The 26,656-nt window shown below is 38.9% G+C and overlaps 2 protein-coding genes across 4 annotated transcripts; one reads left to right on the plus strand and one right to left on the minus strand.

The window, feature by feature from the left end:
- Positions 1–7: 7 nt before the first annotated feature.
- Positions 8–10,463, minus strand: slc17a5 (solute carrier family 17 member 5). The gene is made up of 11 exons (XM_067513796.1): positions 10,269–10,463; positions 8,193–8,389; positions 7,220–7,453; positions 6,758–6,845; positions 6,305–6,391; positions 5,492–5,610; positions 4,639–4,800; positions 3,012–3,144; positions 2,723–2,870; positions 2,245–2,335; positions 8–1,276 (listed from the first exon to the last, which is right to left on the minus strand). Exons 1-11 carry the CDS (start codon positions 10,345–10,347, stop codon positions 1,139–1,141), a joined length of 1,476 nt encoding a protein of 491 aa, XP_067369897.1. The 5' UTR covers positions 10,348–10,463; the 3' UTR covers positions 8–1,138.
- A 1,425-nt stretch (positions 10,464–11,888) lies between these two features.
- arhgef33 (Rho guanine nucleotide exchange factor (GEF) 33) lies at positions 11,889–26,656 on the plus strand. 3 transcript variants are annotated; one of them, XM_067513851.1, is made up of 17 exons: positions 11,889–12,587; positions 14,181–14,224; positions 16,476–16,640; positions 17,103–17,224; positions 17,564–17,712; positions 17,920–18,045; positions 18,597–18,723; positions 18,908–18,937; positions 19,256–19,388; positions 21,366–21,473; positions 21,643–21,735; positions 21,900–22,048; positions 23,377–23,549; positions 24,153–24,613; positions 24,702–24,944; positions 25,310–25,452; positions 26,001–26,656. In XM_067513851.1, exons 1-17 carry the CDS (start codon positions 12,569–12,571, stop codon positions 26,128–26,130), a joined length of 2,415 nt encoding a protein of 804 aa, XP_067369952.1. In that variant the 5' UTR covers positions 11,889–12,568; the 3' UTR covers positions 26,131–26,656. The 3 variants fall into 3 exon arrangements, with proteins under 3 accessions (XP_067369952.1, XP_067369943.1, XP_067369960.1); XM_067513842.1 differs by having other exon boundaries at positions 11,891–12,587; positions 17,561–17,712; XM_067513859.1 differs by lacking the exon at positions 18,908–18,937 and having other exon boundaries at positions 11,895–12,587; positions 17,561–17,712.

Below are 26,656 nucleotides of genomic sequence, written 5' to 3' on the forward strand. Positions count from 1 at the left end.
AACAATATCAGATTTGAGCATATATATGTATATTTGATGTAGTATTTAACACGTGAATTTATACATTTGTGGAATGTTTACAATGATTATACAACAAAGTCCCTTTATTTTCTATATGTAAAACACAAAACGAATCCTTCATAAAAAGAACAAGTCATGAATTGTACTGACCACATTTAAGCTAATGCAATAAGGCACAAGTGCATCTTATTTTAGTGTTCTAGACTTAGGATATTATAACCCGTACTTTACGCATTAAAGCCCACTGCCTAAAATCAAAGATACGCCTGACTGACATTACACAATCTACACATAAAATCCCTTAACCGCACCATATGACAAGTAAATACAAAAAATGGTCGATTTGCAATCACATGAAAGACAGAGCTTTATAATTTTAAGTAGACTTCATTGTAGGGCATCTTCCCCAAACAAGTGCTTGTGCCTACTGTGAAGTCATTATTTCCTCAAAGAGGATTTCCAGTAGATGTGTCTAGTTTTGAATTTTGAACTCAAATAAAATCCAAGGCTTACCTTCAAATTTGTGGGAAAACAATTTTCAAAGTGTAAGTGCTAAGAAGGCTCAACTAACTGGGAGAACTTAACACTAAAGGAAAACCACAAGTGATTTTCTTTCATGGCTCATTTAAAATGTTATTCATCATTCTTGACAACAGTTTAAACATGGGAAATAATTCTGATTCAGTAAAGCTTTCATAGCCTAGCTGAGCTGTCAGGTTGACATTATCAATAATAACCTGCAGTTGTCTAACCAACTGGGTACAATCTCTTTCCCCCCCCCCTATCAGTAACTAGAGTTGGTGGCTCCATACAAACAGATACCCGTGATACATTTTTTGCAGATGCATACTGTGAGTCAATTAATGAGCAGATCCCAGAGACTCAGAGGCATAAAACCATATATGCCTCTTAGAAATTGTTCTTAAACTAAAACTGCATTCCTCTTTTTCATTAGTGTCTGCAGGTTCATCTACTAAGTATAGTAACACCCACAGTCACAGCATGTTTATGATGGTCGTTATCAACACAGCTGGAACACACCTCTTGTAGAAAGTACCCTCCTAATAAGGCCGTGATTGATTCATCAAATGGACGAGTCTGCTACTCGTTTTCCGCCTCAGTGTCCGTAAGAGTTGGATGTGTGGACAGCCCAGAGCTGCACTGTGCCTCGGCCAAAAACTGTGTAGAATGAGGCTCCAAGCAGGTTGATAGCAGCAGCAATGTAGAAGACAGTCTGCCATTCTTCTATGGTGTTCTGAAGACAGTTAGCACAGGCATTTAGTATTGCAGTTTTAAAAAGTGTTTAAACCTCAGTGTACTGTGTCTCATTAAAGATTTGGCATTTTATGGGGTGCAGTTGGTGCATTTTGTTCAGAAGAAGGTAATTTAGTATTTTAATGAATCTGGTTTGGTTTAAAGCTTTGTAAGTGGGACACATTAGGGTTTGGATAGCCTCTGTAATAGCATTAATGAAGACTACATTCTAAACCACCCATAAAGTAAAAAAAACATAAGATAATTGGATCTAAAGTTTTATCTTTTATTAGCCCATAACTTAGTTAATGATGCACTTTGAGAGTAATGCACAGGTAATTTATTGCCTAACAAGTAACTGCAGCTTGTTTTTCTTAAAGAATACTAACTAACATGCAGTATTACATTTGAGATAACTACCCCATAATCAGCCCCGATCAATGATGTGAATAAATGTATTTTGTTAAATAACCAGTTATAACTAACAGCGTGTCCTCGGCTCAAGGCCATGATGTAGCCATTTAAGTGTAGTGTGCTGCTCTGCAGAACCCTCTCTTTCTATTTGGGGTTTGAACATTTATGTGAAAGGACATGTTACATTTAAACTTGTTTTACCTTCCTGTGCTACTCTCCACATATAAAATTACGCTATTTAACTCCCTTTATCCTTCCAGACAAAAACACTGTGCCTCTGAGTTATAGAGGACTATTGTTGCCCCCTAGTGGCCAAATGTTAACTAGACTAATTACACAGGACATGGAGCATGACACCAATGTTCATGCCGTTGTAAGGCTAGGACACTTTAGGTCAGGACACCCAGTCTGACCTATGTTAGTATGTCAGCTGCAGCACAGAGATCAGGTTAAACCACATTTAAACTTGAGCTTTATTCTTTGAGCCCAACCAGCTCTGTTCAAACCCACTGTGCAGAGGTAATGGCTGCATATGAGTAAAAATGTGTTTCTTACAGTGGTGGTGAGAGATCTTGCTATGACTGGTCCCACCATGCCAGGAATTGTGGCAAAGGTGTTGGTGATCCCCAGCAGTATGCCAGCATACCTGCACAAAAAGCAGATTGTGTTAATACCACAACTATTTAGAGCTTTTCCTTGCTGAACTCCCCCAGTACTCAGTTCAACAGTATTTTACGTTTAACAAAGTCTGCCTACAATTTCAGGAGAGCCCTCTCCCCCTATAGGAAATAATCCTGTTCCAAGACAAAAACAAATCGGTCAATGTTTGGATTGCATTTTTATATACTCCATTTGCGAAAATAAAAACAGCTATTTTGCTCAGAAGTACTGCTAATAAGAAAGAAATGAATCCTGTTAAATTAGTGGGCTGGGTAGAATTATTCTCTTAAGGTTGTATATTTAGCCTTTGAATTACTGAAAGGCTGTAATATTTCCAGAGAGTATTTAAGTGAAAGGAAGGAATCATTCTTACGAAGGTGCAATGTCAAGATGGTTAATATTGAAGCCAGAAGCTGACACTCCACCCAGAGAAGAGGAGATAGTGAGGAAGGTCACAGCCAAGATGTAGTTACAGCCTGTATATCCTGCTGCCACCAGGAACACTGCTGGTCCAACCATACCTGCAGAAAAAAAATGCAAAACCACTGAAATCTCTCCAGAAGCTATAGACATGATGTATGGATTGCCAAGGAAGTGCCAATATTGTTTTACCAACCAAAATAACACATTAATTATTCAGCTGTAATATTGATTTTCCTTACCAATAGCAGAGAAGGATTTCCTGACGTTGACTGTGGGGTAGTGGCAGGTTTCCCGAAGGTAATCCGCAATTTGGCCACTCAGCACAGCGAACACAGCACAGCCCAAGTAAGGTAGCGCAGACAAGATGCCATTCTGTTCAGAACAGGAAGCATTTTTATTCTTACAAATTAATTTTATGCATTTTAAAAGTGATTAGATATTACCGAACAACATTTGGTTGGTAACACTTAAGTGACCAGGTTACTAGGAGAAACCAGCTTTCCTGGGCAAAAGGGCAACAAGTTTACAAGCACTTCAGAGAGCAGGTTACTGGAGATGTACCAATGCAGTACATGGATGGAAGTAATCAGATTCCAGCTTTTGCCTATTAGCCACAACATTAACCACCCTATTAATACCTTATAAATACCTTAACTTATAAATGCTGATGTATTATTATGGGTTGACCCCCTGTCAGCACATAAAGGGGCTAAAAATCAGCTCCACCTTTACCAACAGGGATCTTTGACCCTTGTTTTATTTATTGTACATTTTATCATAATTACCACAAAATACACATTTTTGCATGTAGATGGCATATTAGTTCCAGATGAATGAAATATTATATTTACAGTAAAAAGTAAAAGTACTCTACTACTTTTACTTGATTAAAAGATTAGAAGTGGTACCTTTTTAAGAAATAATTTTTTAGGCCAATACATGAACTTTTTACTTTGTAGCCACACAGACTGCCTAAAGTGGTCAAGCTGACCCTTGTCCTCCATCACATTAAGACCAATAGTCTATGTTTTTTTTTTGGTTTTCCTACAGGGGCTGTAACATAACAAAATGTGGAAGAAGTTGAACGCTGTGAATACTTTCCAGATGCACTGTATACAATTCAGAGAATTGCTGTTCTCTAGGAGAAATCTGCCTAGGGAATAATTTGGTTTCCCTATTCTCCTACCCTGATTAAAGAAGAGTGTCTGGTGAGAATGTGGGCATAAATGCATACTTCACTCACGTTGTACACAAGGTTTTCTAGAGGATGAATATCAAGAGACCTTATGGTAAAACATTGCATAGGTGTTTAGCTGGTTCTGTTTTAAAGTGCACGCCATGATCTGCAGACATTCAAAGGCTAGATATTTTGACATTATTGTAAATAACTTAATTAGTGATTAATTAATTTTTATTTACATTTATATTTTTTTTAGTAAGCATTCAAATATATTTTCTTAAGGTGCCTTTAATTTGATAGGGGAACTTTTTTTTTAAACCGCTTTCCAAAGTAAGGTTTCAGCAACTGGAGTTACAGAATTTCTAAAGTGTATTTTCTAAAGTTATATGTTTTTAGGTCTCATATTCAGGTGTATGTGCAGCATCTGTCTTTCAGTCTGTGTACAGCTATAATAGTGAAACTACATTGTAGGTTTGGATGCTTAAAGCTTCTGACATTCCTAGAACTCTGACTGCAGGAGTTGTTTTTCACACACTCCTAATAAAATTTTACCATAAAAATATTTCAAAAGATATGAAGAATTTAGTAATTTTATTGTGCCACCTACCTATCATTTGATTTTTGCCACTAGCTGTTGCAGGAATATCTAACCATGAAACGACATCTGTATGTGTTGTTAGCCTAACCTCCTTTATGTTGAATCCCAGTACATCACTCATGTAGGTTGGCAGCAGGGTGAGAAGGGTGTAGAAGGTCCAGTTGTAGGAGAAGTGAGCCACGACGATGGCCCAGAGTGGTTTGGATGTCACTATGGCTTGCCAGGGGATGTTGCTTACTGAGGTAGACAGCTAGGCCAACACAGGAAATTGATGTATTTATCAAAATCTTCTTTAACGACAGATGCATCTGTAATTCTACCTAAATATTCATTGTGGTCTTGTGATAGAAACAGGAAGTAGCAATGCAAGTAGCAATGCATCAAAATGTCTAAATAATTGGGGTACTTGCGGTGGGTGTTGTCACCTAACAGCTGAGTAAAACAGATAAGAGAATAAGATGCTGCAATACACTGAGATTATGCAACATTAGTATCAGATTACTGTACTGAAGCAGAACTGCCTGTAAGCATTCTCCTTAGCAATGGCCATAAAAACAGTGCAAAATGACAATTAGGTGTATAATCATTGTACTTTAAATGCTGCTATATATTTTAAACCTTTTTATAATATGTAATAAAGTATATAAGGAGTATATAATATAATTATATACTCCTTTGTTTTCATCTTTGCCTCTTATCTAAAATTTGTTACACAATAATTACATGTTGGACCTTTTAGCATCAATAAACTGCACTAAGGAAGTCCGATTTTGGTTTTCAATCTGGAAAAAGAAAAACCTAAGACAAGTGCAGACCTAACTTAGAATCCCACCAGTGATAAGGGAATAAATCAAAATGAAAAAACTTTTCCTTTATCAGTGGAAACCATATAGTGAAGTGTTACTTTAATTTGGGTCATAAAACTTGATTTCTGCTGTTACCTCATTCTTGAGTGAGTTGGTGATGTAGAGTCTTTCCTGCTCTGATATTCGTGGGTGAGTGTTTGGACTGTCAAAGACAAGAAACGCCCACAAGACGAACCACACCAGGCCAACAACACCTGGACACACAAACGCAAACAAGCATTAATATCTGTGAGAATAAGTTGATACTTGTGTCTCGCGGGTGTGAAGTTGTGTGGAGAGGACAATAAAGCAAGTGAAAAAACCAAGACTTCTGCAAGGTTCGGTCAGTTAGCACATTTTCCTCTTTTACTTGCTAAATCATTGTTTCCAGCAGAACAGAAGAGGAACAAAGAAACAGAGACACTGGAAACGGCTCATCTGATTCTTGGGAAGAAAGCCAACTGTTAAATGGAAAACAAGTCTGTAGCTAATAGCTGGAAAGGTCACCTGAGGTCAGAGAAATATGCAAGTGTTTCATACAAGATGGGACATAATCTGCAAAGTATGTTTTCATTAAACAGGGCTTCCAGTGTTGCTGAGATGCAAAGTTTCCATAAGTTATTTATATCAGCACTCAAACTGATGCATCACACGCACATACAGCTACAAATTCTTATGGGCCAATCGAGTATCCTGACATCTATTTAAGAAACTGTGCCATAAAACAAAGTCTGCTGTACTAAAGACAAAAGGTGAAACGGAAGTTTTGTTTAAAAAGTAGGTTGATGTAAAAGATAGGTAACCACTAATTTACAAAGTAGTTACAATGTACAGATTTCTATTTGATGAACTGTTACAGACTGAGTGGATTGCCCCTATCTTTCACAAATGACACCCCAGGTCCATTACCAAATACATAGAAGACATAGGTCCAGTCCAGGTAGAAGCAGATTTCACCAGACAGAGGAAGAGATACGACTGTCCCAAGCTGGGCTCCTGCAAAGGAAGAGAAAAGACAAACATCTGTACATAGCATACAAAATGATGACTATACACAGAGTTCTGTCAACACTAGCAATTATGAGGCATGTAAGTCTAGCCCCTTAAGTACATATGGTTGGGGTGAGGCACACTGTACTTTGACAGGTGGCTCATATTTTTGTGTTTGTTTTTCTTTTTTTTGATGAGTGAGATCTCTACAAAAGCAGCGAATCGTCACATTCGAGAGGCCAGAACCAATAGATGTTAAGCATCTTCGGTCGATTGGTAATTTTCAGCCGAACTGAAGGATTGACAGTGTTCAATAGACATGCAGTTCGCTGATGTACATTTATCGTTTGACATTGTGTCCCTCCATCTTACCGATGTAGGAAATGGTGAGCAGTCGGCTTCTCTCTAGCGGCGGTGCCCACGCTGCCCACATGGTGTACATGGCAGGAAATGTGACTCCCTGAAAATAAACATAAAACATTAATCCAGGAGTCTACAAATGACATTCATCTGGAACTAATATGCCATCTACATACAAACCAACTCTGTTAAGTGTGTCTGTCTCTAAAGTCTATTAAGGTTTTATTCTCAACACTCACTGGATGCCTTTAACATCAGAAGCTTAGGCAAATAAAGCTCGTTTCATATATGGCTGCAGTATAGCTGGTGTTTATGGTGTAAACAAGGGCAGCTGTAGCTCAGTGGGTAAGGCAGTTGACCATGGACCACATGGTTTACAATATTGTAAAGTGCTTTGGATAAAAGCGATATATAAGCGACTATTTACCATTTAATGAACAACATGCATCCAGATGTAATTACAATTTTTCTTACCTCCCCTACCCCTTCCAGTGCCCTGACAGCAATGAGGTAACCTGCACCCAGGTCTGCAGCCAAAGGGGTAAGCAGTGTAAAAACTACAGTTCCCAGGATTCCAAAGCCCATCAGCCACTTGGGTCCAAAGCGGCCTGCCAGATAGCCCCCAGGGATCTGTGTCAGGATGTAGCCATAGAAGAAGGAGCCAAGGATCCAGCCCTGTGTCTCAGAGCTCCAGTTGTACACACTGGCCTATGACGAGAGAGAGAATTATTTAATTAGGATTTAAACTAGATCAAACATTATGAAGTCTTTCTTAATAAAGGGTATTGCGTTGATTTGTGGTTGTCTGGCTATATGTCTCTTACTGCCCTAATTTTCTTCCTAATGCAATAATCTCCTTAAAGTCCCAACAGTCAAACTTTAACGAGTAGTGTCAAACAGGACAGAAGCAATGAAGCATGCAACTACACACAGTGAAATACAGTGAGTACGGTCCAGATGTCAGTTGTGGATTGTGTTGCAATTTTGTTGTGTCATGTCTGCAGAGAAGTGGTAAAAAAATGTAAATAAATATATAGCATAAAATTATGTGTATGCATCAGCCCAGAACACAACCTAGAATATCAGAAGTCACGTCTAATATGCTCAGGTGGCTCAGTTGCAAATGGCTGTGGTACTACTAAAGGGGCATTTTATAGCCCGATGTGATCACCTGGGTTCCTTCAGCCTTTAAAAATGTTAAAAAGGGCATGCAGCAATTATGTACCGAAAGAAAATAATAACACTAACTTCTGACTTTTCAGAGAGCAAAAAAGTTATACATTGCTACTCTAGTTGCACTGACATGGCCGTTATTTGGCCTAATACTTGGATAAGAATTGTCCTAAGTGAGATTACACTGCCAGCATTCACGGAACATCTTAACCACTGATATTTTCCATGTGGTATGAGAACCACATGGTTCGGCTGCAGGCGTGTTCTTGCTCACCGAGTGGTTGCGTTTGGGCTGTGCGGGGTTGAGATCACCAGGACACACAGACATGTTGTGGTCGGCGCTGGATTGGTGGGTGCTGTTAAGCATGTCCACCATGGCCACACTGAGGTTCACCCTCAAGGAGTAGACAACAAAGAAGCCGTACGAGGAGAGCAACGCCAAGCCGTAGCGTGATGAACAGCATACCGGGGCTACAGAGAGAAGAGGAGAGAGAGATATTGTATTTGTGCTCTGTTCTACAGTAACATTTTACAACAATCAATTTATCAAGTAACATTGTCAGTAAGTATCTGTTGTAATACATGCAACATTTAACAGGCAGTGCAGAGTATGGTTATCTCTGCATCTCTCTGCACAGCAACAGGAAATGCACAAAACCTAAACTTTCAAATTCATCTTTTTGGAAATAAAGTCATTTGCTCATTTACTTACCAAATATAGTGGTAATGAAATATTTCCACATAGTCCAACCTCACACTTCACAGGTAGTATTAGAAATGAAACAATTAATCTATTAATCTAAGAATTACTAAATTAATGTTTAATGTACCCACCAGATATGCAACAATAAGATGATAGGTGACAAAACATTTATTGGCAGCTATTTTGGTGAATAATTTTAACAAGTCATGGTTGAAGTCATTTTCAGGAACACATCTAATTTCAATCTAATACATTTCTCAAATGTGAGAATTTGCTGCTTTTACTTATCCGACACTATGGTGAATTGTCTACTAATAGGTAGACAAGAACATTTTTTTAACATTGTATAGTTTTTTACAAACTATATAACCATTTTTTTTTGTCAGTCAACAGAAAGAGAAGCCATATACAGCTGCTTTTCATACCTGGAGTAGTGGCTCATGATAAGTCTGACTGATAAGTCTGCATAACATGCTCACATGACTGTTAGGCAAACCACATACAGTATATACAGTGTCTTACAGGCAAGGCCCTTGTCTCTCGCTCTTTACATGAGAGACAATAGCACATCATAATCCAGTTGCTTACTTAGCCAGCACAACTCGTGTTTAAACATGGTTATGCTTGTGCCCTTTCAATACACTTTTACACTTAGGAGATTTAAATGCCACTATTTTTGGACATCATTTGGCATTTTTATTTACTTGACTGTTGGTGCGAGCATGACATCACTCATAGTTCAGGTAGGCCTGTCATATGATGGTGGGTGTCCCAAGGACACTTCAACACGTAGCCAGGACCGGAGATTGAACCACTAACCCTGTGGTCGATGGATGATTGCCTTAGCTAACTTTATTAATTTCAGTATATGTTCAAAGCACAGTCTAGGTGTGGAGAATACCATAAACAATAATGTCCTAAAAATTTTAATTTTGTAAATGAGCTTATAGTAATGGTTAGATACAGTTAATTTAAAATAATAATAATTCAGCTACTCAACTACTTTTGAATATAAGCTAATGCACCAGAGTTGGAACTATGACCAACACGCCACTATAGTTAATCCAGTACTAACAGCCACTGGTGAAAAGTATATTTAAAGTTGGGTACATCAGTTTGCATCAACTTTTTTTATACACTGTTTTGCATTTTTTGTCAATGTTAATGTACTAGCAGACTGTGCATTGCTATTATGTTAGGATGCACACTTAACCCCAGACATAACATCATAATATGCACATCAAAAATAAAAATAAAAATAAAAAGTTAGAGTAAAACTAGGAAAATTACATCAGTGCCAAAGTGTTAGTTTTTAATTTCTCAGTTTTTCTGAAGTATAATTTCGCTTAACGTGATTTATATTCTTCTTTCAGCACTGACAACGCCTCTATTGCAACATTTCGTGCTCTTGCTCCTGACTCCAGACGCCTTAGTCCTGATGTGGTAGATTGCTTTACATAGTGCAGGTGTCTGTTATGTGTCCTCGCTGTCCAAAAGGAAAAACCCGTTAGAGAGGGAAACACGAGTTAGAGGGATGTAGCTTTTTTTGCTACTTTTCCAAGAAACAGCGCCAAAAAATAAATAAAAAATCAGCTCACTTATTAGACGTCGTTCTTCTAAGTTGGCTAATATATAGTTCTCTTTTACCTTTCTGGACTTCGTGTCCTCGGTGAAGCAGCGGTTTCTCCTGCTCGTCCATATCCGTGTCCGACCCGTACCTCTCCATTTTCGGTCAAAGGTTGCCAGTTAACAGTCTACCACATTACAAGCTAAACCCAACAACACAGCAGCGGCAACAGCAGCAACATGCTAACCCGTCTTCACTGTAGGCTCCAATCAGCTGATCAGTGCTGACTGCAGTCACGTGACAAGTAGTGCCACATCGGAAGTAAGTACGTTTGTATTTTTCTATTTTAAATATCTTTAGACTTAATTTTTTTTCTCATGTCCTACAATATACAAGTTATTACGAAGTATCCAGCGTGCCACTGTGGTATTTATTTCTTATTACTTTAACTACTTTTGCATTACCAGTTGTAAAAGGTAAATAAGCACATTTACTGTACGCAGCGTTACTCCTAGTAGTTTTTTTAATTAATAGTTATTTTATTATACTTTAAATTTTACAGATGGAAATATAGTCATTTTTTACATCTTGTGACATCTATTTAAGCAGAGATTTTAGCTATTTCAATTTAATTATATTTTATACTTTTACTTTTCCAGAAGGAAATATAGTATTTTTCACCTTAGTACAATGATAATTATTTGACAGTTGTAATACAGTTGTCACATATACATATACTCATAGGTATGCATATAAGTACATAAAATCAAATGCCCATACTACTTCAGTATGGTTTTGAGGTTTTTGTATTTTAAGTAATGGTGAAACCCAGTGTTCTTAATGAGTACTTCTACTTTAGTACTGTAAGCATATTTTAAAAAACCTATATATTAATGATTTACTGAAGATTTACTTAGAGAAAAGTAAGAGACATTAGGGTCTGTATTCAGTTTTTAAATTGGTTCCTGAACCAAATGAATGGACCTATAGAAGAAACATTCTGCCTACAGTTTTTGGGTTTCTTATAGTTAACAATCACATGCAAAGGAACTTTTTGTCCACCATGTTTTCAGCTTCAAAGAGAGTAAAGAGATGTGACCTTTCTACCAACATGATCCATCATTGTTCCTGGTTTATCTAATCACATTAGAATCCAGGATACCACAGTTTTTCTATTACAACCCCTGCATTAGGAAAACAAATGTAGTGTGGAAAGGTCAAAGAAATGATCTCCTTATGCAACAGATGGGACACTGTAGACATTGTTTCTGCAAAGTAAATAAGAAAAATATTTTCTCTAAGCACCATTTTAATTATTGGTGAATAAGAGAAGCTTGTTTTTTTGTGCAAATGGAAACCACTCACATGTAGCCACAGCATCAGATGATGTGCGGTAATGATGTAACCTTCAAACACAGGTTTGTTGTTGAAATGAAGAGCAGCTCAGCAGTTTTTCTCCAGGCTCTATTGTCTCCACCACAGACAGAAGGCCAGAGAAAGCAAAGACACAAGTCCTGCAGACAGACAGACTTACAGGAATAGATACATATAGACTTCCAGCACAAAAAAAAGATATAAAAGCAAATATAGCACTGTAAACTGTCATGACCGGTTATTCCTTTAAATGTTTCATTAAGTTCTTTCTGAAGATGCAAAGTTCAAGTTCAAAAGGTCATTATCCAGCTTCTGTGTCCTTTTCCTAGATCTCTAAAGGTTGCTGTTCTGTGACCGACCTTCACCTCTAACCTTTTGCTTCCTTTTAAAGGAGAAACGGTTAAAACCGGGTAGTATATGTATAAGAAATCATATTGTATGATTTAAAAATCACTGATCCATGCCTTGTCTGGCTAAGTCTCACGTTGCTGAACTTTAAGAAATGCCGTTAGTGACTATGTTTGCTGGCAAAGCAGGGTTTACTGTGTCTGGTATTGGTCATTACCTTATGGATAGTATTAGGTCATTGTTTAACTTTTTAAAGTGTTCTGCATCTTCTTGTGGTAATTTGGGATGTTTATACTGAGCTCTTTTAATTTCAACCTTATGGTGATTATTGCTGCTGTGTGAGTCATTATCAATGACAGAGTCACGCCTCCTTAAATCTAATGAGTTATCTACAGTATGCAAAGGACTCTCTCTCCTCCTCATCTTTCCCTTGTGTCTCTCAACTCTCTAAAGACAGTGCGCTTTTTGTGCAAAAGGGAAATCATAGGACTCACATGCTTTGGAAGACAGCAAGTGATCACAGGCAAAGGATAGAGTTGTTCAGAGAAGAACAACAAGACAGAGGAGCAGACTGAAGTTATCTTGAGCAGGGTAACAAGTTCAGAACTGGACAGCTGTGAACTGGATTTGATCAGACTGGACCTAAACAGAAGGAAAGATGGATGCTGTGTCAGAAGGTAAAACAGATATCAGAAAGCTTGAGCTGCATCTTTTGAACAGATTTTCTCAGAGAAAACATTTGACAGCTGTGCTAGTTTGTACCATTATGACTGAAATGGGTAAAACAGCTCTTTGCGTAAACGATATAAATATTTTCTTTTATGAAAAGTTTAAATTTCTGTCCAACATAAAGCCATTGTAGTATTTGCAGAGATATCAATTAAAGTTTTCTTTCAGATTTTCCGGTCTTAGCAACAGGTTTCTCAAGAAAAATGAGGTTGACTGATGCCAGAAATCAATAGAAATTAGCTAATTGTTGAAATGCTCATCCAAAATGTAAGTTAATGTTAATATAACACATTAATATAACACATTTAACACATTGTTTCCTGGAGTTCATCAACTGACTGATGTTACACTAACAGTTGTAATGCATGGACTGTTTGGTAAATGGATTTAAAGGACAATGATGTAATCATGTCATAATCATTCTCCAATTAGAGACAACTATGGGAAGATTATCTTTTTACTTGAAGTTTGGAGTCACTCATGGACAGCAGCATGATATGACGTCATTTTTTTGACCTACAACAACTGCGGCCAATAGCACAAACCCAAATTGTTAAAGGAAATCTTTCATCCCATATGTCTTGCAGACAGAAAGACTGTTGTTGGACACTGGATTTTCCTTTTTTTTTTGGACTCATGCAGACATGGTACATTGTGCACGTTAGTTATGCGTGATAATATATGTTAAATACGTATTTGAGGTGGCCCTCTTCAATGTTGCCAAAAGTCTTGACCTGTGATATTTCCACAACAAACAGAAGCATTGTGCTTATTGCAATCCGATGCGCACTGTCCTCCAGCAGTCCCTCTAAATGCTCCTGCAGCTAGAAATCAGGGTGTGATTGCATTAGGAGACACTTCCTAGAGCTGGTGTGTTTACAGCGAAATGGAGACTTGCAGATAAGTCATAAGTCAGGAAGTGTAACATACAGGAATGAAAGGACATAAACATGAGGTTTGTTTTTATGGAGCTGGATCTCTATTCTGAGAAAGACTGGCATGTGTAGCACTTTCACATGACTGCTGAAGCACTCTTACTGTCTTGTCTGTGGCAAGAAATTTTTGTCATCAAGTTTTCATCTCTAACACATCACACACAAACACACCCATGAGACGAATATTATTCTGCTTTATTAGAAAGCATCATTTAACAAAAAAAGCATTGTTTGAAGAAATTATAGTATGAAAGACTGTCATCGTTATTATTTTTTGTCTTGAATGAACAAAAGATGAAATAAGCTGATATTACATTTTAGCGTTTACACACTGGATATCTAAACCTATGACTACAGCCCACAGATGCAAAACTATGCACCGCTAACACACCACATGGGGTACAGACTTTGTGTAGCTCTGCAGCTTTCTGCATGCTGGATGATTTCATCAAATGTATGACTTTGTCACTGCTTCATGCTTTCCATTGTTGGCTTTATATGTGTATATAAAACAATAATATGACAGAATAATTTGATAATTTTAGTTTTTAATTTTAGGTTAACCATTGCAAGAGTGGGTGCCTAATCGAGTCTTTTGTTTTCTAGATAAACAAGAAAATGTGGATGAGGCTACCCTAGAGATTGTTCAGGTAACTGAGAGCCCCTTCTTTTAAAATATAATCACTGTCGTTGCTATGGTCCTGTGACTGGATAACTGGACTTATTTCTATATGCATATTGTAGTGGAACAATTTTAGTGTTAACCTGATGAATGTTGAATAGAAAAATTGAAGCCAGATGTGAGACAGTGCACAAGAATTTTGCTTAATTCCTTGAATTTTCCAATGCACCTGTCAGCTTTTTAGGAGTGCATAGATATACGCTGATCAGGCATAACATCGCCACCCTATTTAAAATGAATCGGGTGGCAAAACATTAGAACCAAGTGATCTTATAATGCACTCCATTACAACTCCACCACCCACTTTGACCTCAATAATACACACATATTAGAATTATCACCTTTCTGACAGTTTCAATCTAAAAACTGAGAAATTATAACATTGTAAAAAGTAGAAATCGTGGCAGAGCCACTGGATTGGATTGCTTTAAATTGCATAGGTGGTCATAATGTAATGCCTGATCAGTGTATATTTTAATTTGGATCATTAATGAATTTGAGATTTAGAATTAACTAGAGAAACAACCTGAAATTCCTTTCAACAGACTCTGCAGTCAAGCATCCTAATACAAAAGACAATATATTATCTGTTTTTGTGCTTCATTTCCAAAGGCTGATTTCTAAATAAAAGTTAATAAATAGTATTTTGGGAATGGAATCATTTGGGCATTATCTACAACTTGCTTATTTTTCTACCTATTTAACTCTTGAATTTTAAATTTTCAGACTTTCTAGTAGATAGAAGCACAAATCTGTGTCACTTCATGCATACTTCTTGGGTTTTAATTTAAACCAGGTCTCTTGATATTTGATTAAGAGCCCTATTTAGGATACAATAGACTAACTGTGTACTCAAATGTCATTGAAACATTCTTTACTGTTGCTAAGCCTTCGACTGATACAGTTAAATATTCGTATCTATGAGGAATTCATGTTGCAGTGGTGCTTGAGATGTTCAGCACCCAGGTGTACAGACCTACAGTGCCACTGTCAACCAATGATAACATCAAAAAGGAAAAACAGCAGAAGGCGAAAAGGACAGAGGCTCTATTCAGTCTGCTGCTTGATGCCTTTCACATGACAGAGAGAGAAGCAAAAAGAGATACATGAGACACAGAGACCCATGTTATGTTCCCAGGAGCAGATTCAGTCATTCCTGCTGAATTAATCCGCTATGAACAGAAAGCAGGAATTCCAAAAAAGTTGGGGCAATGTGTAAAACATATATAGGAACTGAATTCAGTGATTTCCAAAGCTCATCAACTCATATTTGATTCACAATAGAACATTAACAACATCTCAGATGTTGAAACTGAGAAATGTTAACATTTAATGGAAAATATTAGCTCATTTTCAACTTGATGGCAGCAACACGTCTCAAAAAAGTTGGAAGAGGGTGATGTTTACTATAGTGTAGCATCTCCTCTTCTTTCGACAAATGTCTGTAAACATCTGGGAAGTGAGGAGACCAATTTAGAAGAGGAATGTTGTCCCATTCTTTTCTGATGCAGGATTCTAGCTGTTCAAAAATCCTGGTCCTTTGTTGACGGATTTTTCATTTTATGCTGTGCACAATTTTTTCTAATAGTGAAAGGTCTGGATGACAGGCAGGCCACTTCAGCTCCTGGACTTTTCTCCTGTGAAGCTATGCTGTAGTGATGGATGCAGCATATGGTTAAGCATTGTGTTGCTGAAATATGCAAGGGCTTCCCTGAAAGAGACGTGAGGATGGGAGCATGTTGCTTAAAACCTATATGTACTTTTAAGCATTGATGATGCCTTTCCAGATGTGTAACCTGTCCATGCCATAGGCAGTAATGCACCCCAACACCGTGAGAGATGGAGGCTTTTGAACTATCCTCTGATAACAAGCTGGATGGTCCCTCTGCTCTTTATTCCACAGGACACAGCATCCATGCTTTCTGACCACAAAACATTTTTCCTTTTTACCTCAGAATATTTTAATGAGCTTTGACCCAAACAACACGGCTGTGTTTCTGGTCATGTTCACATATGGTTTCTTCTTTGCACAATATGGCTTTAACTAACATTTGTGGTTTTCACAATGAACTGTGTTCACAGATAGTGATTTCTGCAAGTGTTCCTGAGCTCATGCAGTGATGTCCAATAGACATCCAATTCTCATTTCCTTAAATTTAAACTCTTCTTATTCCTTTTAGCATTTCCTGAAACATTGAAAATAAGTTGTTTTCATGTAGCTGCAGGGCCTGGTGGCTGAGCTGCGCGAGGGACTCCACGCTGCCCTGACAGAGCTGCACGATCTGCGTCACAGGGATCACAGCCTGGAGGAGAAGCTCCAGGCTCATCAGACTGATGTGGATGATAAGATAATGGGCGTCAAGAACTCGCTCAACACGTTCAAGGTGGTGGAGATGCTACAGAGTCAAAACATACACACACACACACACACACACACACACACACACACACACACACACACACACACACACACACACACACACACACACATATTCTTATTGAGGTGGAGAGGATGCTGTGGGTTAATTCAGAACATCTGACAGTGACTCCAATTTAATTTATTAGTTGGAAAGCAGAAATTTCAGACACTGTTTAACAGTAAAAGGTATGTGCATCTTTTATGTAGCCCATAATGGGTGTTTTTGTCAGGATGCTATTCATTTTGAAAATTGTTTTCCTGTCTTTTATTCACCTAGTCCACAATCTGACATCACCATAAACTATACAATTTGTAGAACTAGTTACTATAGAAGAAAGTCACTCTCTCAGCAGATCTCTCCCCAAAGCTGACCTGGTGGCCCAGTGTAATAGTAACAGTAACACTAATGCAGTTTCTTGGCCTCCAGGAGGAGCTAAATGTGGCTTTGTTCCACATTAAGGATGTGTCAAGCAGACAGAGAGAGGTTCAGAAGAAGATAGAACTGCTTCAATCAGAAAGCATCAAGGATATATTCACTTTTCCACACAGGTAGGGCTGAAATATGCACTGGTACATGCATACACATACACAAACAGATACACAAATGAGTTTAATCCACACTATTGTACTATTCTCAATAACTTGCAGCATTTGATTATCAACATCGGTGGAGACAGAACATCCGTTTTTCCTCTACAATGCCTACTAGTGCTAATTAAGTGCCCTTGAGCAATGCAAAGACTGTGAAAGGTCTCCAGAACTGCTTTTGATTCCCTTAAATGGATGCCTTTTATCAGGAATGTGAAAATATAACCTGTGTTATGCAACTTTGCAAATAAGTTCTTCCTTCTCCTTTCTCTTTGACTGTGGTGATTGGCCCAAAAGCAGAAAGAGCTCTAAGGCAGACGTGTTAACAGCATCGGGTGAGGAACACGTCTGTGGTCCCAGCCAATCAGAACTCAGTGCTATAACTCAGCACTTTTTTCCCAGTCTGTCACACAGTGGGTCACCACAGAGGAGCACCACATCAACGCACAGTGAGTCCATGTTCAAACTTCATGTAAAGCTTTCAATAATGTCCATTATTTTGCATCAAAAAATTTGTACATATGTAAATACACATGTAACACAACCCTAAATCTAACAGTTGGTACGATCACGGAAGCCGGTAAAATAAAGGGAAACATATGAAAGAACACTAGGGGCCACTTACTCGCATTTGTGTGTGTATGTGTGTGTTGCAGCCTCAACCTCTGAGCAAGAGGCTCAGCAGCAGCAGCAGAGAGGATGTATGTCAAGGTCACCAGCTTGGGGAGAGGGGAAGAACAGCAGAGACGACATAGAAATCCCCAACAACCAGACTGAAAACAGTAAGAAACACTGTTACACTACTCCTCCTGCTGTTACAGCCACACCTCTTACCACTAGTACCACTAAGTGTACTACTATTACCACAACTACTACTATTATTGCTCCTGCTGTCAGTAATACCCACAGTGTGCTCCATACCTTCACACACTTCACACAGACCAGTGTTCCTTTGGATTTTAGGTTTTGGACAGTGTCACATTTATGTAGTTTCCATATGTGCAATGTTGACTTCTAAATGTCCTAAAATTTCTTGTCCAATTTATCAGTCTTTGCAAGAGTTGGACTAGAGTACGACAGGGTGTAGCGAGCATCCACTTAAGTTACTGTACTAGAAATCAGACAGCCTGGGATTGTGCGAGGTTAACAAAATTCCCCCTATCGGTCTGCCACTTAGCAAACATGTTACATCTGTCTTCACTATAAGGTTCCTAGTCCACCAGGGGAGGCTCCATGAAAAACTGCAAATCATATGACTCAATCTAAGCTGACATACACCACCAGGTAGTATTAATGTTTTGGCCAATTTGTGCGTATTTTTGTGTGTGCACAGATAAGAGGCAGAGAGCAGCTCTGGAGCTGCTGGAGTCTGAGAGAGTTTACGTCTCTCACTTGTCTCTGTTACTTAAGGCCAACATATCCTTCAATGGATCGGAGGCACTAACCTCCAAAGACAAACGGTAAGACTGCAGACACAAAGACAACTGAGTTCAGATTGACAAAACTGACAACAAATTTTGATACATGACATTAGATACAAACTTAACACTATGATGCACATACATACATATATATATATATATATGTATCACAGACAACATGTCTCTATCGCATCCACAGATTAACACTCAGAATTTATTTCAGGAGCAGCTATGGATCTAATCCGAGTTTAAAGTGAGTGGAAATCAGAAGTGAAGTAATGACATAAAGGCAGGATATAAACCCTAGCAGGATGAATAGGGCTATCTCACAAGGTATTTGAACAGGTTTCTCACAAAAAAAGCATTGTTCAGCCGCATCTCACCTGTTCCCAGTGACTAAAAGCACCAGTGAAAAGGTGCAACTGGGTCAAATGGAATTTGAAAGGGAAAAAAAGCATCCATGTTAGGATCACATAACTCTTCTATATATGAAAGTTAACCTGGTTATTTAACTACATATCCTCTGTAATTAAACTTCACCCTTTCTTCTCTCTCGTGTTGCCCTCTTAAGTCCTTTTCCGAGCTCTCTGAGATTTCTGATACAGCAGCATCTCGAGCTGCTTCACACTCTCCAGGACCGTGTGCTCAAATGCCAGTGGCAAGGTATCATGGGGGATGTGTTTATGAGGCTCACCAGCAAAGAGGTAATGAATAAACATAGAATTTGAATACACAGAGTAGCTGTTATTTATAGTAGTAAAAATGTAGTTGTTACTGCTTATAGATACAATGTATACGACCCCAATTGCAAAAAAATTGCGAAGATGTGTAAAATGCAAATCTCATCAACCCATATTTTATTCACAATAAAACATAAACAACATATCAGATGTTGAAACTGAGAAATATTAGCTCATTTTGAATTTATTGGCACAACACATCTCAAAAAAGATGGAAGAGGGTAACATTTATCTTTGTGTAGCTTCCCCTCTTCTTTTAAGAACTGTCTGTAAACGTCTGAAAAGTGAGGAGACCAGTTTCTAGAGTTTAGGAAAGGAATGTTGTCCCATTCTTGTCTGATGCAGGATTCTAGCTGCTCAACAGTCCTGGGCCTTTATTGCTGGATTAGCCGTTTTCTAATGTGCCAAATATTTTCTCATGGTGAACGGTCTGGACTGCGTTCCAGCCAGTTCAGCACCCAGACTCCTCTCCTGGAAAGCCATGCTGTTGTGATGATGCTAAACCACATACTGCAAACATCTTCCTGAAGTATGCAAGGCCATCCCTGAAAGAGACATTGTTGATGATCCACAGGACACTGCCTCCATGGTTTCCAAAAAATAAAAAAGAAATTATTTAAATGTTGATTTATCTGACCACAGAACTTTTTTCCATTTGGCCTCAGACCATTTTAAATGAGCTTTGGCCCAGGGAACATGCCGGTTTTTCTGGATCTTGTTCACATATGGCTTCTTTTTTGCATGATACAGCTTTTACTATCATTTGTGGATAGCACGGTGTCACTTTAGGTCTTCCTGAGCCCATGCAGTGACGTCCAGTAGAGAGTGTAGTGTCTGTTTTAATGCAGTGGCCACCTGAGGGCCCAATGATCACATGCATCCAGTTTTGACCTGAGATTCCTCCAGATCGTCTGAATCCTTTGATGATATTATAAACTGTAGATGGTGGGATCTTTAAAGTCTTTGCAATTTTACATTGAGGAACATTTTTCTGAAATTGTTCCACAATTTTTAGACACAGAATGTCGCAGAGTAGTGAACCTCTGCCTCTCTGAAATGCTTATTTTATACCCAGTCATGTTACTAACCTGTTGCCATTAACCTCATTAGTTGTCAAATGCTCCTCCATTGGTTTTTGAGATCATATTTTCCATGAAATGGTAATATTTAATATATGATATGATATTATGATAGTAATATAATATGATATGTTGTTTATGTTCTATTGTGAATACAATTTGGGTTAGTGAGATTTGTAAATCATTGCATTGTTTTTATTTATATTTTTACATCTTCCCAACTTTTTAGAAATTGGGGTTGTACAATGTGACCTCAATTAGCACAAAACACACATAGCAACATAAAACTATACAATGGAATTGTCACACTCCTCTTACTCCTGATTCATCAAATATTTAGGTCTCTTTTTTACATGTTAAACCTCCCAGCTGTTCACTATTGTAAAGTAAAGTAAAGTTTAAAAAACTCTTGGCTAATTACTGGCATATTTTTTTAACTATAACTGTGTATTAAAAGCATCATTAATGTAATAAATACAATCCGACCTCCAATTTATGCCCTAAATCAAAAAACCTGACCTCCACAATGTACAGTGATGTTCCAGGCTGGTTTAGTATGGAGAGGTCAAACATGTCAGCCTTATGACAAGCCATTTATATTAAAGCACTTTGGCAGCCATGAAAGACATTAAAATCCCAGCTGGGCCATGTTGACAGCTGGAATCCAGATGAACGAGAGTGTCAAGGTAGCACGGAAAGACAGTAAATCAATTTAATCCAGAAAGATGTAAATGGTTTACTTGAATAACAGATGTCCACTTTCAGCTTGTTTCTGTACACCAAGCAGTTTTTTTTATTTCCCACAATGAGCTGTTAACTAAAGGCTAATCACAAACCTCACTCTTTCTCCACCTCAATACAGAGTGATTTCTTGGATTTCTATGTGTCGTACCTGAAGGAGCTCCCAGACTGTTTGTCAGTCATCTCCAGGCTTGCCTCCAACTCCATGAAGTCTTCTGCACTGCTAGAGGTAAACCAGACCACGATATAGACATAACAGGATAAGACAAGATGTGATACTGTATAGCAATTAATGATTTATTATTATAATGAATTTAAAGACAACTGAGTAAAACATCAACACATACCTGAATAAATGATGTTCTTTTACTCACCATTTTAACTGGTGCTTCTGACAGAGTGACATAATGGGAGATGAATCCAAACCCTCCCTCTACACTCTGCTCCTCCAGCCGGTTCAAAGGATTCCTGAGTACCTGTTGCTGCTACAAGTTAGATTAAAACACACACACACACTCTCTCTCTTTAGGAAATATATGATAGATATTAGTTTCTATTTAAAGTCAAAATTTAGATTAGACATGTTACACACAGCAATAATGCAATGCACCTTATAGAGAATGATGTGTAAATAGGTGTGTGTGTGTGTGAGTAGGGTTTGCTGAGGCAGACAGATGCAGAACACCCAGACTACTACCTGCTGCTGGTGTGCATCCAGCAGTTCAGATCCTTCATGGCTCAGTACCACCACCTCCTTCAGCACAACCAGGAACTTCTGCTGCATAACCGCAAGGAGGTGAAGAGGTCAGAAGAACCCCTCTACAAATTATACATTTCACATTTTTTCACTGAGAAGAAGCTTTTATCCAAGCAGCTCACAGGTTGTAAATATACAAACAAACTTAAATGAAACTGTGTGCCAACTGTGCTGTGCACATGCTGCAGGTCCACCGTGAAACAGATGTTAAAGATTGTAGTAACAACACTAGCTCACCATACCCTTGCATCCCTGTTATGCTGTAAGTATTTATTTTATATACAGTTAGAATTTAATACACACTATCCAGTAAAGATTTAAACCACTTAAAGCAGGGGTCTCACACTCGCAACCTGGGGGCCAATTGCGGCCCTCGAGACGATAATTTGTGGCCCGTGTAACATCCCATAACCGTCATAGCATTACTACTTCTTACTGGTGCGTTAAACGACCAACACCAATGTTCCGTTGACGATGTCACCAAGGGGAGTGGACCTCCGATGAGGCCACTCAGCCAGGTCCCGTCCGCCGTCCCACTTTGGAGTCAGGCTGGAGCCTAATCAGGGGCTTACCTGCCTCAGTTATATAATCAACGGAAAATCTGTGTTTCCTAGGACGTATCGCTGAATCCATGGGGTTATTATAGAAAATAAAAGCCAGTAAATAACGCCTCCATGGCTGCATCCCATTGCTTTATTTAATAAATAAACAATGGTGTCCTACTGTCCCAGCTGATAATGAACAGCCTGGTAGCAGTCGCCTTTTTTTGCGCTCGCTATCCTGGTACTTTCTACCATCTATATCTGTTATGATGTTCATGTCATCATGAAAGACATGACCCCTTCTTCTTTAATGTGCAAGATGCCCCTCCTGTGTTTCAAATGGAGCTCATTGACGTGCACTGCAACTCTGACCTCAAACCCAAGTTCAGGGAGGTGAGTGGAAGTTCAAAATTGTCCCTCGGCTCCCCTGAGCTTTCCAGAATGTTCAAGCAGACCCTGTGCCTTTTTGGGAGCACATATTTGTGTAAAAAGTCTTTCTCTAACTTGAACTTCAATAAGTCCAAGTACAGGTCAAGACTTACTGACAATCATCTTCAAGCCATAATGAGGGTCTCAACTGCTTCTTCCCTCAAGCTGAATGTGGCTCAGCTATGTGAGAGGAAGCGCTGCGTCTCTGGCAGCAAGAAGTAGGCGAGAGAAGCCATGTTCAGAAGAAACGTTAATGTTCATGTTAATGTTCAGAAGAACCATTAATGTTCAATGTTCAGAAGAACCCACTGAAGTTAAAGAACTGCTAGTAATGATGTTTGAGCAGACACACAGCCCCGGGTTTGATGACTCCGACTGTTTAATGAATCCTTTATTCATCACAGGGAACATTCTAACCAGGTGAGGCACAGCAAGCAGCCTCTCCTTGAGCAGATCCAGTCTCACCATTTCCAGGACTGGGATCGGGGGCAGGATCTCCAAACCAACTGCTACGAGAGAGAGTGGCCCACCCAGCTCCCATTCTACAGCCCCGACTCACGGAGCCGCAAACTGACAGGTCTGTGGTGACAGAAGCTTCTGATTGTTCTAGCAGATTTCTGATTATTTTTCTGCTGTGATTAATTAGGTTGGTCCAGGGAAGGAATGGACGGCTTGTCAGATTGTGGAACTGTAAAAAATCAAACCAGCACGCCAACTTCACAGAACAATTTTCCAGCTATCTGGAGTCAGGAAGTAGACAGGATTTGACCTTTTCCTTCAAAGTCTCTCATTTCATTTTTCACACAGCTACCTCCACAGGAAGGACAAACAATTCATGCTTTATATGAACTAATCTGATGCTTACCAAATCCATCTGAGCTGAGATAAATGACATCTCTTGCTCAAAGACAGAGCGAGGCGACTGTCTAGTCAGTCAAGTGAGGAGAGGTAGGAAATGATACACTCTCTAACCCAACTGAACACAGGCAAGTTCTTGGTACCCAGGTATTAGGTGACCTGTATCCCATACCTCATAACCTGTGGGTTTTGTAACCTCCTTTTCAATCGTTTTGTTTAGTTTTTTGTCTGTGGCATATAGGAATTCAGTACAAATAAAAAAGCAACTTATACTCAAACGGTTTTGGGACAATTGCATCTTCATCTATTCTTATGCTTTCAGGTCTTGGCAGTATCCCAGAGAGCGAGACACCTGAGGTGTCTGTGCCATGTAAGCATCACCTGCTCTCCAGACCGGCTGAATTTCATCAGGTTCAACCGGGTTCTGCTCTGGCCAATGCTCTTGGAGAGTTCCTTCTTCCTCTAGACCCCCCAGGGATGGAGAACCTGTATGAGGAGGATGGAGGCTCCATTCCTGATGCCTCTATGTTTGATCGCTGCTCCTCTGCTTCTTCTGATTCCTCTATTGACATCGCTTTTGTGAAGTGCCCCAAAGGCCCCTCAGTGTCACATCACGCAGTGGCAGCAAATGTGTCTGCAACCCGGGATGTCTTTGGCAACAGTGGAACCCAAAAGAATGGTTACAGCAAACTGGCCAACAGAGGGTGTGTCTCACCAGATGAAGCTGTGATGATGCGTCGCAATCAACATCGCCCCCTTCAGGCCAGCCAGCGTAAAAGCAAGGTGAGCTTGCTTTTAGCTGTGTCCAAAGAAAGATTCTCAAACTTTTGCATGTGTTAAAACTAGTATTTACATCTTCTGTGATGTTTAGTCACTGAATGGCCTGCAGATGGACAACACAGTCAGCTGTCTGGACGGAGCACCTCTGTCAGATAATATCCAAAGGGTGGGACTGGGCAGTCACGCCAAGCTAGAGCGCCAAGGGAGTAAGGGCAGCAAAGGATGTTCCACCCCATCCCAAAAGCTCCACAGCCCCCTGGGAAACAGAGTGGACACTGACAAACAGCGTGATGATCTTCATGGGCTGCTCAGCGTAGTGGGTTTCAACAAAGAGGTGACTTAATGAATACAGAGGTGATGGTGCTGGTACAGTTTGCTGTAAAACATTGAGGCCTCGAAAAGAGCAGAATTCTTGTTTATTCTACAGAGATTATGTATAATGGCCTCAACAAAAATATTGGCACCACATCTGTTCTGTGAATGGAAAGAGAAAAATCAGTAATTTAACATTTTGATTAGCGTTAGCAGTAAAGATTTAGGATTTTGTTAAGGTTGAAACAGCCAGATTTGAAATTGAGAAAAAACCTTGATCTTTCTATGAGTTTCTATAAAGCCACCATGATCTGCTGGAGACAGAAACATTATGGACGGCACAAGAGGTAATTGAAGTAAATGTAATGTTGTGTCCAACTCCTCCAGGATTCTGGTATCCAATCATGGGGGGACGAGTCAAAGTGGAGATGTGCCACAGAGGAGAACAACCACACCCCCTTCAGTGAGAGGAGTCAGAAACAGGATAAAGGAGGATTCAGGAGCTCTTTTAAAAAACTCTTCAAGAAGAAGTAAGAATGATAATTTGACATGTGTACAGTTGGAAGAGAAAGAATGTGAACTGCAACTAAGTAAAACTCACCTGCTTTTATAAGTCAAGGTAGCTATAAACCATAACTCCATTCATGTTTCATTGATTAGACTCTAGGTTTGTTAAGACCTGACTCCAGTTGATGCTCAACAACCTCAGAGGCCAAGTGTTGCCACTACTTTTCCATCACTTTGTATGTTTAATGGGTGTGTTCAATAAAGACATGTAAGATCCTGACTGTGTTTTATCAGCTTAGAAATATTGTGTTTGTTGATATCTGTGAGGTTAATGAAGAAGTTTTTCTGCAGAAAAACCAAGAAACTGCAAATACCTCCCTTGCTTTTTAATAGCTGAGAGCTGATGATTGTCTTCTGTTTCTTGGAGATAATAATAAAAAAAAACAAATCAAATGATTAAGAAAAAAGCACCTAAATAAATATTTTTCCTTCAAAGTTTATGAAACGCATCAATTTATAGGCGAGTCTCCAAATCAGGGTCAAATTTACCACAGTTTCTTCTTTTTAACAGGAGCAGTGATGAAAAGAAAGAGAAGGGAGGCGAGAAAACTCCAGAAAACCAAAACAACAGTGAACATGAGATGTCGGGGAAAAATCCCAAACTGGCACATGTGGAAATAAACCGTGGCACAGCTGTATGAACACTACTGCGCCACAAACACCGTCACACATTGATTAAATATACAGCATAATAAAACATTGATATTCTTAAGAAGAGTACGATGTCACTCACTCTAACCAAAATGAAAACACTGGCTTAGATTGTATTTAACTGTACAGAAACGTATCCACCACCCTTTCCCATAATAAAAGGGTTAGGGTTAACCCTAACCCTAACCCTACCTCCAACTTCTTAGTTAACCAACACCTTTCTATTCTTTTCTGCAAGGGGTTTTAACATAATATAGTGCCTCTTGTCATTCTGTGCTTCATGCAGATAAACGGCAGTCTGCTTAATTTAGGACTAAATCTGAAGTTACTATAATGGGCATATACTCAGGAGATCATTCTAATTTTTGTATGTTTTTAAACTTTTTGTTTAGAGGAAAAATTATTATTTTTTTCAGTGACAATTGTTTTGTGGCCTCAGTAGAGTTTTTCTTAAGAAATTAATGAAATGACAATCAGGAGATGTTAAGAGCGTTCAATAAAGGTCAAGACTGAGAA

The sequence above is a fragment of the Channa argus genome, chromosome 1 (assembly GCF_033026475.1).
Source record: "Channa argus isolate prfri chromosome 1, Channa argus male v1.0, whole genome shotgun sequence".
In the NCBI taxonomy this organism is placed as follows: Eukaryota; Metazoa; Chordata; class Actinopteri; order Anabantiformes; family Channidae; genus Channa; species Channa argus.

Excerpts from the sequence above, each read along its gene's own strand:
- slc17a5 (XM_067513796.1), bottom strand. The coding sequence starts at position 10,347 with ATGGAGAGGTACGGGTCGGACACGGATATGGACGAGCAGGAGAAACCG. Across the intron at positions 5,611-6,304 it reads CTATGTCTTCTATGTATTTG|GTGTTGTTGGCCTGGTGTGG; the intron begins GTAATGGACCTG and ends TTGTGTGTCCAG. Across the intron at positions 1,277-2,244 it reads CAAGATCTCTCACCACCACT|AACACCATAGAAGAATGGCA; the intron begins GTAAGAAACACA and ends AACTGTCTTCAG.
- arhgef33 (XM_067513842.1), top strand. Across the intron at positions 14,225-16,475 it reads CTACCCTAGAGATTGTTCAG|CTGCAGGGCCTGGTGGCTGA; the intron begins GTAACTGAGAGC and ends GTTTTCATGTAG. Across the intron at positions 24,945-25,309 it reads TAGTGGGTTTCAACAAAGAG|GATTCTGGTATCCAATCATG; the intron begins GTGACTTAATGA and ends CAACTCCTCCAG.